Below are 15,639 nucleotides of genomic sequence, written 5' to 3' on the forward strand. Positions count from 1 at the left end.
TGCTGTGCGACATGAGAACGTTAAGAAAAGCCCTGTTGGATGAGGCTGAAGACTCTTTCAATTGAACATCCTATTCTCGCAGAGGCCAACCGGATGCCCATAAGCATCTCACGAGGAGAGCATGAGCACAGCGTCTCACAGAAGTGAGGGAGTGGAGACAGAGGTAGGAAAGGATGACCTCATCCTCATCCCGAGTTTTACAAGACACTGTCTAATCATCACGAGGCGGAAGAAAAAGTGCAGCAGCAGCCCCCTGACACCGAAAAACCTCATGTAAATGATTAAGCAGAAGCAAAAATGCTAGTAGGTCACCTGGCTCAAGAACTTTCATTTCAGAAGAAGACAACAAAACTCCATGTTTGCTGCATTAGTGCCTGTTACAGGTCTTGTCTGTCCCTTCTCCCACTTCTCCAGTCAGTCAGTCAGTCAGTCAGTCCGTCAGAACTCTTCTTGTCCTTAGTCCCCTGTGATGTTTTCCCACATTTTTTCTCTCATTAGCCCGTCTTTCCCTCAACTTCCTGAATACCGATGCCTTTTAATACTGTATATACTGATGTCAGCTACCAGTTAATGTGAACAAGCGGTACTATTAATAGAGATGTCTAGGCTGCTTTTCATTCCAACCCCTCAGGAAGGCCTTTAAGAACAACAGAACAAAATGCACAGGGCAAATTCTAAGGCGAAAGGGGGGGAAAATATCCACATTTTTTCAGCATCTTAGAACATCATCTCCTTTGTTTGTGGGTTCATTATGGATGCTTCCTAGTTTTTGCATTTCAAAAAATTCATTTTAAACTGATTTTAATGTTGTACTTTTAAATTATTGCAACCTAGTCTGGGACCTTATGGTGAAGGTAAGAAATTGAAATAATAATAGTAGCAGCAAGCGTTAATCATTAATAAATTACTACTACTGATGATGATGAGCTACCTTTGCCTTAAGTAATATAGTAATAATAATAGTAATAATAATGGGCTTCCTTTGTCTTAGCTACTCAGTTTCCTGGATCTCTTTTCACAGCTTTCCACCCCTGACCAACCCTCTCTTGATCGTACTACCCTCAGGCCTGTGTAAGGGGTTTTTCCTTTGTCAAGTGGATATTTAAATCCACAAATAAAATGCAGCAAGCTCCTGAGTTGAGCTCCATTCCCTGAGAAGCTAAGCTATTAAACAGCATCCCAAGATATTAATCAACATTCCAGGGCATCAAAGGAGTTCTATATCATTGTCTACAATGTACACTATATACTCTCCTGCCCACTTCAAAACTGGACGAATTGCCTCTTTCATTTGAACTTGAAACAAAGGAATTATGCCCTAAATGTACATACCAACTTTTATTTTCCTTTTTCAAGGGAAATAATCCAATTTCTTACACTGCTTGGAAATAAGTGGCTGGGCCGGGCCCATATTTGTACTTGAAACACAGGAATATTTCCTGCGTTGCAAGCTTCATGGCTCCACCGTAAAGTTTAAGAGAGATATTGCACTACAAGCAAACAGAAAACATCAATTGTGTAAAACCAAAGGCTTCCCCTTCGCTCCAAGCTTGGCCAATAAGATATGCTTTTATTTGAGCAAAGACGAGAATGATCTTGTGTATGAAAGGATACAGCTCATTAATAGAAAATCTCTATTCTCTGATGGCTGGTGTCAAGCCTTCCCTGCTCTTTTGCTGGTGTTTTGTGTGTGAAGCTATTCCCATGACTTTGCTAGGTCAGCAGTTAAACGTAATACCAAAGAATCCCTTTGAAAATTGCTGTGTGCTTAGAGAGAAGGAACAACAAGGTGCTGAAGGTGAAACTGATTAGGTTTTCATTTGTGTAATTCTAGTAGCAATGCTTCTTCATGATCTTGCATATTTTGCAAGGTAAAATTCAAGCAAGACATGTGGGGGTTTTTTTATTAAAAAAACCCCTCCCCAAACCACCCACCTCCCAAAACCACACTATTCGTAGCCATGATCTTTAAAAAAGAAAATTAAGCAGTGCAATGTGAGAGAAATTTGGGTAGGAGAAACTGCCTCATCTAGGAGTAATAAAATGAGAGGATATCATATAAAACAGCTCTTAGAAGACATAAAAATAATAAAGCTATGAATGGATGGGATTGCATTTAGAAGACAATATTAGCCAACATTTCCCACCCCTCCTCTCAAAATACATGAATTCAAGGATGAGACTGAGATCATTATATCCCAAGACATGTAGCATACCCAAGGATTTTAAAATGCTAACATATCTAACTAAATAACAAGTGCTATTAGCTTTCCTTTCCACAGTATTAATATTTGCTTTAGACAGTTACAAATGAGCAACTCTGCTTCAAGAAAGTAAACAAGCATATCACTCAAACCCAAAAAGAGATTTCTCTGTTCACTCCCCGTGCCTTTTCTCTTTTTTTAAAAAAAGACAACAGCGATGCAGCAGAAAAGCAGCAAAATCAATTTTGTTGCTTACTGTCTCCCCTGATGCCTTTTCCAAGGTATTTTTAGTTGTTCTGATTAAAAATTTACTTCCTACGTACCACTGACAGCACAGTTCATTTCTGGATTAGAGTTTTATGTATTTCTTCCTAGCTCCTTCTGTATCTCTCTTTACCTAACCATGCAAAAAGAAGTATTCTTCCTGTCAGGCCTCGCAATGCGAGGCCCAGTTTCCTGTACTAGATAAAGGAAATCTCAAACATAAAGATATTCTGCTTTATTGTGCGTAACAAAAAGAGACTGAAATATGTCTCTAAGAAGGTGGCACACTCTCCTTTGTTAGAGGCCAGATGGTCAACCTATCAGGAATGTTAGTGTATTGGATTGCCTACATCAGCAAGAGTTTGACTACATGACCCCAGAAATCCCTTCCGACTCTGCTTGAAAGGAGGGCTTGAGTTGAAGTCGTGATACCATGTCACCTTTTATTTCATGTGATAATTTTTATATCTCACTTAGAGCCAAGTATCTTTGAGCGAGTGCATTCACGTGAATAAATCTGGAAGTTCAAGAGGCAAATGACACATCACATACTGAGATGCATAACAAAGCGCCGATATTTTGTTTGTTTTTTAAAATGAAAAGCAGCTTGCTTGGAGTGGAAGCAAGAGGAATGAGCTGCCTGAGACTTTCCCCCATCAGTCATTTTCCCTCTCCACAACCTAAGTTTCTCACACTCATAACACTTCAGTTCCTGTTCCTCCACTCATAAATGCCCCCCTCCTCAAGCTGCTCTTTATTTATTTTTAAATAAAAAATACAGTTTCATTGCAAACTAGTACTGTACTTCACCTCTGAGGTTCAAAGCACAGATCAGCCATGTAACCCACAGAATGGCATTACGCAATTCATTCTCTCTCATCCTAAGCCGCCAAGTGGCCGCCAAGAGACCACATAACACCGGTCCTGAAAGATCATCATTGGCTCCCAGTACGTTTCCGAGCACAATTCAAAGTGTTGGTGCTGACTTTTAAAGCCCTAAATGGCCTCGGCCCTGTATACCTGAAGGAGCATCTTCACCCCCATGATCCAGCCTGGACACGGAGATCCAGGACCTTCTGGTGGTTCCCTCGCTGCGAGAAGTGAGGTTACAGGGAACCAGGCAGAGGGCCTTTTCGGTAGTGGCACCTGCCCTGTGGAACGCCCTCCCAGCAGATGTCAAGGCAATAAACAACTATTTTACTTTTAAAAGACTCTGTGGACTTTTAAAAGGTCACTGTGGAAAGCAATTTAAACCAGCCCCATTTGACAGACATACACTCTCTGTTGGCCTTCAGACCCACAGTTTACATGCACAGGATCCACTTTCATTATAACGTTTCATAGACGGGTCTGTTGTGCCAAACTCCAGATATTCCTTCATGGAAACCTCACAATTTCTTCCTAGCCCTTGGGCATTTTCTCTTTGCCTCTCTGCCCCGAACCTATTCTCCTGCATCTTATTTTCCTTTTTTCCTGTCCTTGTTACTTGAACATCTTAACTCAAGTCCATTAATACCAATACATTTCCTGCTCAGCCAATGCTAATCCCCATGACTTCTCAAGCGAATATTAATTTCCTTTAGCTTGCTCTTCCTTATTTTTCCCCTTTCTGCTTGTTCCAGCCATGAAAATACCAACTACTTAAAAAACAAAAAACAAAAACTAAATTTGCAAAATTTGTACCCAAACTTTGGCCCAGTCTTATCACATTTGAACACTATATGCTTTTGGCAAACCTGTAAGTTTTTTACAGGCGCTTTTCATCATAAACATCAAACTGTGGAGGGGGGGGGGGGGAATATATGTCCGACTTACTTTGGATGTGTATATTCATCTATGAGGTGAACTTTTTCCACCACATCTCCTCCAATGGTTCGAACTAAATCATAGAAGTCATTTTCGGAGTATTTTTCAGAGGGCAGCCAGAAAGAGATATCGTTGATCACAGGAGGATATTTGCTGAGAGGCTAAAAAGCAACAACAAAAAGGTAATATTGCAGTGTTATGAAACAGCACTGAAGTGAGTTTTCCAGTGGTGTAATACCGTTAATTGATTTCACATTCTATGGTAATTGTATGGTGGAAAATTTCTCAAACAGTATATAAGGACATGAGCAGACGAGTACCATTACAGAGCATTTTCTACAAAAACATAAAAAATAGCTCTTTACTCACAGGTACTTTTTCACTCAGCTCTGCCACAACTCAAGTCAGCTCATGTGTCCTTACGTACTGTTTGAGAGAAAGTCCTCCATAAATATTTGCTATGGTCACGGCAGGCAGCCATGGGTGCGAATGCGTGTTTCAATGACTCTTATGTTTAATATGCATTTTAAGGTCTTTGTGTGATAGGCCCAAAATGGAAATCCAGGGGCACTCTTTGAAGAGAATGTATATCACCTCACTGAAAATTATGCAGAATTCACCGGCGGCATTAAAAACAGATGAACATCTAGACATGAAAATTTAATGGGCAGATCAGTCATCTACACAACTTTTCCGAAAAACAGAATATATCTACACACAGAGGCACTCTCTTGTGTGAACTCTTTTGCAAGTGCACAAGTGAGCTCTCAATGTCATTATTGGAAATGGCGTCGAATCACACCCTTCGGCCAGGTTACAAAAAAAGAGCTTTGCCTCTTGATTTTACTAGAGAGGCCATCTGCTGCTGAAGAGACTAGCTTGCATTTAGATGGCACCCAGGCTTGTCTCTTTGACAGCAGAAAAGGGAATGCTTCAGTGGAACCAGAAAGCAAAGCTCAGGCTGTGCACATAGCTCTCTCCCATGACTCTTTTCTCTTCATGCCAGGTTCCCCCCCCCAAAACTATCTATCTATCTATCTATCTATCTATCTATCTATCTATCTAAAAATACCTATAACCCTCCCTACATCTATAGATACAAGGACAGGGTGCAAAACATAAAGCAAACAACTATACAACAAGCAACTGTAAAACAATAAAAACAAATAAAGGCAGCTAAGAAAACAAAACAACTTTCCTCCAGGCTTAAGAGTAAAAACACAGAAGGGGTTTTGCCAAACATTCTTTACTGATTTTGCAATAATATAAGTAAATGAACATGGTAACTTTCATACAAAGAAAAAATGTGAACATGCCCCCTCTCCTGTTGCTAGAAGCTTAGTAAGTATTCAGATTCTGTTTTTTTATCTTCACTTATGTTTGCTTACTATATATTTTTGTAGTTGCTTCAACAGGGATCTTATATGTTAAATCACCAGAGTCTTTGGCACCCAAAGGAGAAAGGACACACATGAGCATAGCTTTGACAAAGGGAAAGCAATTAGGAAGTCAAGGTCCACACTGATGCAGCCAACAAAGTATTCTCCATTTTGGATGCATCAACTGGCATAGAAAGCATTTGTTTCTTTCCTCCTTTCGATACTGCTACATCATGGGTTATTTTCTCTGCAAGTGCTATTCTCCATGCATTCTTAAACCATAGATCCAGCCCTATACCTTGTACATTTCATCAAGTTTGGCCTATGGTGTTTGGTTTGGAACACAGAAGTTAAGCAGCATAATAGCTCTGAAACACAATATTCTTAGTCACCACGTTCCCCTCATAATTCATTTTACACAGAAAATCTGTTGAGTGCTAAACCTTCCCCACCCTCCATTTTTTCCATGCAAACCCTGTCGTTCTGGTTTTTTAAACTGTTTTATTCTCCAGCACTCAGGGAAAATCCAGCAGATACATGAAGGCTAAAACTGGCAAACATTTTTCCCCCTTTTTTTTTCTTTTTTGTTCCCATAGGTTTTGCATGTATATTTATTTTCTGTTTAAATAATACAGAAAAAACAAAACAACAAAAAAGAAATAAAAAAGACTGAAAACAATCCAAAAACATTGAAAACTAATATTACATCATATAATACTCTCCCCCACCACCCACAGCTTCCCTCTGCTACAATCCGACTTCTTTGAATCTCTATTTCCACCTTTATCTCTGGATTCTCCAAATGTACCATTCTTTATATTTCTTTTATCTCTTCTCTTTTCCAATTCATAGATATATTTTACATTTTTACTCTAGGCATATTAGCATATCTTTCTTAGAACAATATTTTAACATATAATCTTCGAAACATTTCCATTCCTTTTTAAATTTTTGATTTGACTGATATCTTATGATTGAGGTTAGCTTTGCCAGTTCTAAATATTCATTTGATTTGCAAATCTACTCCTCTTTTGAGGGCAAGATTTGAGATTTCCATTTAGAAGCAATCACTACCCTGGCAAAACTGGCAAACATTTTCTGTTCCTCCATCACTCTTACACTGCAAATGTTTCAGCCCAAACGAGAAATTACATTAAGACATGGTTGCTGGTGCTGCAACCTGCAATTTTGCCCTTAAAATGCACTGCCAAATTATCCTCAGGCGCATCAAGCGTACACAGATTTCCTTACTTTGTTGTTTTTTCCCCCGCCCACAGCAGCTGATGTGCTGTCCTGATTAATACAATATATTATCTCAATAAGAAAATTGTATTTTACGCCTGGAAAATGCTTTATGACAGAATAGTGAAATCCTAAGTGAATACCTGATAAAGCAATAAACCTGTAAGAAGGGCAAATTTACGGTGCAGTGATTAATACAGATCTGGCTGCACATGACGCAAACACTTTAATGAATATCTGATAAGGAATACTGTGAGAGTTTTAAATTAACAGCCCCACAGCGATCCCAATTGTGAATCACAAATGATTATCCAACTTGTTACATGAATAAACTTGTCAAACAAATTCATCGCCTGTATAGCAATTTCGAAACTCAACTCTCGATAAAGCCATCACACCGGTGCTCTTGATGAAATGCCAGTGTCCATGAAAGATGCTTCTCCCGTTAACACCAACGCCACTGTTGCATGTTAAGGAGTTTCTACAGATAATGTATGGCCACAAAGCTCATGTGAACTGGTTGATTTATATTATCAATGCAATAAAGCACTGGCATGATCGAGGCAGTATTTTTATAGCAAAAATAAAAATAAAAATATTTATTCTACTGTACACAATTGTACACCCCAAGGTATGTATTTCACGTTTACATATATGGGATTTATGAACCACGTGCGTACACACACAGATTTAATTTCCTCGATGAGTTATTTATAAAATCATTCTTAACCCCACCTCTTGCTCCCTCCCTCATTCCTATGTGGCCCTAAAGGCAGCTCACAACACGATAAAAACTTAATACAATTACCGTATTTTTTGCTCTATAAGTGTAATGGTTCTAGGGGTTGCTCGTGCGTAAGCAGGTGCCTATCTCCCCGGCTGGGTGCAAACACCTGGCTGGGTTGCCAAAGTGAACCTTTTCTGTCCGGACAGCCACTCACCCGTGGCTGACTCAATCGCTGGCAGAATCTGTCAGTGGGCGTTTCTTAAACTTCTTCCAGCAAAGAAGCTCTTTGACGCCTAGTCTCCTCCTACTCTCTCTGCGCGAAAGCCTTCTGCGCAAGGAGGGCGTGGGCAATGGAGGAGCCCTACTCTCCCCGCTGGTCCCAGGCAAGGAGTCATGGGACCGCCTCGCCGCTTCCCCCATCTGCCCCCCTTCTCCACTGGTGCTACGCTGATTCTCTTCCCCAGAAGATGGGCTGCTTCTCCCGATCTCTGGACGCTCTCTGGAATCCCTCTGGCTTTTGCTCTCTCCCTCCGGCACTGATGGCAGTTCCCTGACAATAAGACTGGCTTTTTCCCTCCTAAAAAGTAAGGGGAAATGTGTGTACGTCTTATGGAGCGAATGCAGGCTGCGCAGCTATCACAGAAGCCAGAACAGCAAGAGGGATTGCTGCTTTCACTGCGCAGCGATCCCTCTTGCTGTTCTGGCTTCTGGGATTCAGAATATTTTTTTTCTTGTTTTCCTCCTCCAAAAACTAGGTGCGTCTTGTGGTCTGGTGCGTCTTATAGAGCGAAAAATACGGTAATTTACTGTAAGCAAGGAGGCAGGGAAAAGAAGCATCTTGGAAAGTCAATTTTTAAAACTGTGTTAAATTTGAATTAATTTGCTGTTAATTTGTTTTAAAAAATGGAAAACCAATAAAAATTAATTGGACCAAAAAAACCAACCTTAACACAGTGGTACCTCAGGTTAAGTACTTAATTCGTTCCGGAGATCCGTACTTAACCTGAAACTGTTCTTAACCTGAAGCACCACTTTAGCTAATGAGGCCTCCTGCTGCCACTGCGCCACCGCTGCACGATTTCTGTTCTCATCCTGAAGCAAAGTTCTTAACCTGAAGCACTATTTCTGGGTTAGCGGAGTCTGTAACCTGAAGCGTATGTAACCTGAAGCATATGTAACCCGAGGTACCACTGTACAATTAAAGCAAAGCAAAACTTTAAAAGCCAATAAAATATAATTCCAAACAGGAAGTGGAGGGCAAGGGCAGGGTGGGAGAAAGAACCTAAAAAGCCAACCAAGAGTGGCCAACTAGACCTGATACTTTAAGGATTATTTCAGTGTTGCTATCCAGTCTCTTGGTGTGTTGGGTTTTTTGCAGGAGAGGGCGGTGCAGGTAAGGGAAATTCAGTTGGGGAAGTTGAATTTGTAGCAGCAGCATGGGAGTGTGCGATTAACTGCTTTCCCACCCATGAGAGAAAAAGGAAGATCCTTACGAAGTGGTCTGCTGTTGCTGGAATGAACACTTAGATGGGTATATAAAAGTCTGAAATCCTTTATGCTCGAGAGAGAGAGAGAGAGAGAGAGAGAGAGAGAGAGAGAGAGAAGTGGCTGTTTGACCTGAGCTGATGACACTGCTGTAGTGTATAAATAAATAAATAAATAAATAAATAACCACAACAAATGCTCTTCAAATACAGTGGTACCTCGGGTTTAGTATTGCAGTGGTACCTCTGGTTAAGTACTTAATTCGTTCTGGAGGTCTGTTCTTAACCTGAAACTGTTCTTAACCTGAAGCACCACTTTAGCTAATGGGGCCTCCTGCTGCCGCCGCACCGCCAGAGCAAAATTTCTGTTCTCATCCTGAAGCAAAGTTATTAACCTGAGGTGCTATTTCTGGGTTAGCGGAGTCTGTAACCACTGTACCTTTATAGCCCTGAATAGAGCAAGATCAATTGATTAAAAAAAACCAACATAAATGATTTACAACACATGAAAACAGAATTCCTTGCATGATTTAGTGCTGGCGTTGGAGTTTTGTGCTTTCAACAGTTTGTGACAGGCGGAAATTCAATGGGATAAGACTCTCCTAGTATAGGAATACAATTATGGGGAAGGCTTTACCTGTGACATTCCATCCAAAAGACATCTTAGTGCTTGTGTGTGGCCCACGATTTACCTTGGGACCCTCCACTCCAGCCACAAAACAGGATACAAATCTGCATGACACAAAGTGTGTGCAATGTTTGTTCTCTCTTTTGCAGGTGGGGCAATCTTCCTACAGCGTACCAAACCCAGGAAACCCACTTGCATATAACACAGCAGCTAAGACTGATCTGTTAATTCAACTCGTGCCCCCAGCATTCTCCTAGGGTTAAGGCACTCCTTTGTGCTTCTATTACACCAATTTCTACCTTTTTCTAATTAAATAGCTTCCTAGGAGGAAACTATTAGGACATCAAAATTCATGCCAGATGCAAAATACACACCTCCTGAGCAATTGGCAGCACAAATATTGCTGTTTAAAATTTACAGCGCAGTGTAAAACAAAGGCAAATCTCTGTCATCATTCAATTTGAGCAGAAAAGTCCCACTAGTCATATATAGCTAAACAGATTTCCTCTCCTGGTTGCTAAGGCCTCGCAATCTAGGAAAACGTGACTCGTGATCCTGCATACATCTTAATATGCAAAAATTACGGAGGAAATAAACAAAATGAACCCAGGAATGCACAGGGCACCTGTAAAATCTTCTCTGGGCCAGTGACGGAGCTGCAGTAATAGTTTGAGAAGTCACCAAGGCAACTTCTAAATGTGGTTTAGCAGATTTCACCACCACCATCACCAGATGCTCCTTCACTGCACTGGACATTGCTATAGCTATAGTGAAAATTAGCCTTCGGGGTCGGTGGGTAAGATACGCCCAGCCTTCTTTAAGCCAGTATATGTTATATATACAGTATATGTTATATATACCAGTATATACAAATTATGTTCCCTAAGAGGTCATTCTGAAAAGTTTCAAATGCTCTGCTCAGAAACTGGCCTAAGCTCAGAAGTGGTGGCTGTGACTTGCTAATTGGGATTCCCATAATATTCACATCCCTTCGGTTTCCTAGAAAATGTGTGCCCTTTGCCACATGGTGGCCTCATATGATCTTATAGCAAGGTGATGCAACCTGGTAGAAGTCAACCACGCTAGTTGTATGACAGCATGGAGACAGTGAACTTGGTTGAACTGGGAGCACAGAGTGGGGTTGTTGAAGCCTCTACCACTTGCTCTTCCCGTCTGCAATTAATTGCTGTCCCCATGCCACCCAGCTCATGACAGATCAGCTAGGCCGGGTGTAATGGGTATGAGTTAGTCGTGCGTAAACTGGTGCCTCTCTAGGCTAATTTGCCTTGTTAAACCTTTCTGACTGCACAGCCCTTTCTCATCGTGACTGCCTCAGTCGCTGGCAGAATCCGTCAGTGGGCGTTTCTTGAACCTCTTCCAACATAAAAGTTGTTTGACACCCAGTCTCCTCCTCCTCTCACTGCGCGGGAGTCTTCTGCGCAGGGAGGGCGTGGGTAGCGGAGGACCTGTCCCCTCCTCACTGAGGTCCAGGGAAGAGTCCTGGAGCCCTCTCTCCGATTCCCCCATCTGCCCCCCTTTATCCCTGGTGTTGCGCTGATTTGCTTCCCCCTCTACTGAGCTGTTTCTCCCCCTGCTGCTGGGTCCTTCGCCAGCATCATCTAGGAGCCTCCCCTTCGCCTCTCACTCTGATGTCAGTTCCCTGACACCGGGGTCAGCAAACTTTTTCAGCAGGAGGTTGGTCCACTGTCCCTCAGACCTTGTGTGGGGGCAGACTATATATTTTTTTTTTGGGGGGGGGGTGAACGAACTCCTATGCCCCGCAAATAACCCAGAGATGCATTTTAAATAAAAGCACATATTCTACTCGTGTAAAAACACCAGGCAGGCCCCACAAATAACCCAGAGATGCATTTTAAATAAAAGGACACACTCATGTAAAAACACACTGATTCCCGGACCGTCTGCGGGCTGGATTGAGAAGGTGATTGGGCTGGATCTGGCCCCCGGGCCTTAGTTTGCCTACCCATGAGCTAGGCGGTATGGACAGATGAGCAGAGCTCCCCAGGGCTTGACAGGCCTCACAGAATGGCTGAGGGTCAGGGGTTGCATTTGGAAACTGCACCAGCATCATTTAATAAAAAAGAAAGCATCTACAATATGCGTGAGGCTGCAAATTAGTACTGACCATAGACCTAGGCTTCATTACACTGGACTTCACACACCCTCAAATAATAAATGCTTGCATTTCCGAAGCTCAACAAACAAATGAATTAAAAGTGTATCACATTTGGAGTTGTGTTTTTTTGCATCCAATAGCAAAGTTGAATGGGAGTTTTAACTGCCATTTGCACACTTCCCTACTGAATTCCAAGTACCGGTACATCTGGTGGCAGATTTTAACCAGTCAGCTAAGGAAGGGAACCAACAAAAGAATCCTGGTTGGACTCAGGGCTTAAGTCAGTTCTGGCTTGTGATCTAGAAGCAAAACCAAACTATCTAGTGCATCACCTTAGCCTACTACTGTAGTGGGTAAAGTACTCAAAATATTCCTTCAATAAATCCATTATCAGGATTTATTTGCATTTACCAGGGTCAGGATGGGAGGACACTGGACTTAATGGAGCTCACTTATGAGAAAACATGTACTTAAGACTGACTTTTAAAAAGAAAAAATGCAACTAGAAAACTGCCTGATGTTAATAAGCAATATACGCAGAGGATGAGGTTGCATACTGAGGGGATTTTTCTTCTTCTTTTTGTGAGGGAGGGTAGTATATTTATGTGTGCTGTGTGCCCAGAAATACATTTCTCCTCTCCCCATTCCTTATAAGTGAGTGCAGGTTGTGTTTGGAACAGGAAGGGAGGTTTTGTCCTCCCCTCCTTGCAAATGTTGTCCAAAACTGTTAAAAGTGATTCACTTAAGTGGGAGAAACCACAGTGGTGTATCTGAAGACACAACTGGAGTACCTGGTACCTGACCCATTGACACCAGTCCTTAAGTATTAATCTTAATCTTATCTGCACAATCCTAGGTGCCATTTTTCTTGGTCACTATGACGCGTGACAGAACGTTGGGAGCTTTTATGGAGATGCTAATCTAGAAAGGCCTTTATATATGCAAATATATCTCAGCAACCGAAATTGCTCTATGGATTACTTAAGCATTCAATGCAACCATTATACTTTACCTTTCGGAATAATAATAAAGACTACGCTTTATGTAGTCAAGGATTTTTTATATGTATTCATTTATGAGCTGTTTGCTGAAAGAAGTCTCAGAGGCAAAACTCTTGAGTGGATAAAAATTTAGAGTGCATTCTGCACTGTGGCACATTTACTTTTTGAAACAGGCCTGCTTTCCTTAGGTACTACTTAAGGAAGCATTAGGACTTAACCGCAGTTGGATTTGGTTTTGTCTTTGAGAATAAAGAATTAAAGTATCACTCATGCCACAGAATTATGCCACTGGAAATGAATGTGTGTATATTTATTTTAAATCCAGAGGTAAGATTATCACTCGAAACAAAATGGATCAACATTCTATTAGAATGTACAGAATCTGCTTTTTGGGTTAAAAAAAAAATCCAAACAAATTGAAGGGCAGTGAGGGCAAATGGGGTAATTGGCAGAGAGAGTAGAAGGAAAACAACACCATGATGAAGCAACAGCCAAGGGAACAAAAGGGGCAGCACAGCCGTGTGAACATTTGGCATGTTGAGTATTTTTCAGTATCTGTCAGCCTGCATCAATTGTGCTCCTTTCAAAGCACATATCAAATTTAGAGAATGTTGACACACCACTAATATATTGTCTCTATGTGAATTGGACCTGAACTTTGATACATTTGATTTTTCTTTTGTCTCCTGCTGTTCTGATAACAAGCTTTCTGCGTTTCCTAATAATATGCGTTCTTTCTTCCTGGAATTTCAGACCTGGGTTACTTCTCCACTAAAATATGGACAACCCTAGCACACATTCTCAAAAGGAAAAGGAATAAAAAACACCTTTGAGATGTGATCGTGACATTTTTTTAATATTAAAAGCAAGGTTTACATCCTGCCTTACTGCAGAAGCTAACACCAAAAAAATATAAAAATTGTGGCGGTGAAATTGTGGGGGGATCATTGATTTCTAGCCTGTAATGTAGCTGGACTCAGCATTGACTAAAAGAAGGCAGGAAATAGCATATGGGAAATGGGGGCAATGGGGGGGATTTCATTATAAGCAGGAGGAAAGCTAATAATTAATAACAGATGGTAATAAATGATTTATGTGAGAGTATATTGGGGTTTCTCAGAAATAAATGAAGGTCTTGGTCACATATGATACAAGCAGCTTTCAACATGTGTCCATTGGCTGGTACATCTGGGCAAAGAAATGAAGAACCCTTTTATTTAAAATGTAGAAATACAAGTTGGGTTTTTAGCTACTTACAAAATTTGGGCTTTTCCTGTACTCTACCATCTGTTCTGCTATGAGCAGCAACCACAATGGTCTTATAAAACACAATGGAGAGAAACAAGTTAACTGTGAAATGAAACTTGGTACAATCAGAGTTACATAAAGTAGATTTATGTTCAGCAAGACACCTTTAAATATGTGCAGGACAGCACAGTGTACCTTAAAAGTTAAAGCATAAACCTTCCTGCTTCAGTTATAAACATACTTGGGAATCTGTGATGGCAGCTTCCACCCAAGATATTGGGGGTGGGTGGGTGGAGGGGGCTGCGCAAAGATACGGATGCTGAGAAATCACCAGAAATGGATACCTTCCTTTGATCTCATAACGCTAGCTATTCCAAGGGACACAACCTAACAAACTTTATCTAGGATAGAAGGGATGATGCAATCTGGTGCAATTTCTTTAGAACTTTTGGGTGACTGACACCTGGGCTTAATATTGACTCAACCAAGTCCTTGGAATGAAGTAACTCCCCTATAATCAGAAGGGGAGGCCCTGATGGGGCTGCTGTGACTGGCTGCAGTTGGCACTGACCCATCATAGGGCACTGGACCTCTGCTGAGGAGGAACTGCTTCTACGATGCTTATCTGCATGTGATGCTTAATGGTACCCAGGAAACTTAGGTGCCACCTTTATTCTTGGCTAAGGTGTGCTGCCAGTCCAGTGTCTCGCTTCCTTCCCTTACAGGTAAATGTAAAGGGACCCCTGACCATTAGGTCCAATCATGGCCGACTCTGGGGTTGCGGTGCTCATCTCGCTTTATTGGCCGAGGGAGCCGGCGTACAGCTTCCGGGTCATGTGGCCAGCATGACTAAGGCGCTTCTGGCGAACCAGAGCAGCGCACGGAAACACCATTTACCTTCCCGCCGGAGCGGTACCTAATTATCTACTTGCACTTTGGCATGCTTTCAAACTGCTAGGTTGGCAGGAGCAGGGACCAAGCAACGGGAGCTCACCCCATCGCAGGGATTCGAACCGCCGACCTTCTGATCGGCAAGCCCTAGGCTCTGTGGTTTAACCCACAGCGACACCCACGTCCCTTTTCCTTCCCTTACTATGCTTCATTTCTACCCTCTGTGCATAGAGTCCACTGCCCATGGAGGATGACAACTTGCGCAATGGAGAGCAGCTGAGGTTGCAGGGCAGCAAATGGCCCTGTTTGCGCTCACACGATGCTTATTGCATTGCTACAGTTCCCTCTTGCAAACGTAGGATTCATTTAGATTATGGCTGCATTTTTAAAGGAAGGCTTTTCATTCCTGATAGCATCTGGTCAATCATTATTAAGTCGTGTATTTCTTAGGAACAGTTGGGACATCTGCTAATATTACATGATATGCTCTCTATTAAAGCACATCTAGGGGTTTTATTTTCCCAGAAAGAATAGTAAATGGAATTCTTACGAACAAACCGGTATAAATACAATTTCATCAGTCAGCACCTAACTGAACAGAACTGGACTCTGAGTCACGATCTGGATG

General features: G+C 41.7%; 1 protein-coding gene across 2 annotated transcripts in view; it reads right to left on the reverse strand.

Moving 5' to 3' along the window:
• The window catches only part of FARS2 (phenylalanyl-tRNA synthetase 2, mitochondrial), a 201,408-nt gene that overhangs the window by 54,950 nt on the left and 130,819 nt on the right, over nt 1–15,639 (reverse strand). For both annotated transcript variants that reach the window (XM_081014897.1, XM_081014898.1), the window contains exon 8: nt 4,284–4,435. In XM_081014897.1, the coding sequence (XP_080871023.1) occupies nt 4,284–4,435 (152 nt within the window). The remainder of the gene's footprint in view (nt 1–4,283; nt 4,436–15,639) is intronic.

The sequence above is a fragment of the Podarcis pityusensis genome, assembly GCF_964106645.2.
Source record: "Podarcis pityusensis genome assembly, chromosome: 7".
Classification (NCBI taxonomy): domain Eukaryota; kingdom Metazoa; phylum Chordata; class Lepidosauria; order Squamata; family Lacertidae; genus Podarcis; species Podarcis pityusensis.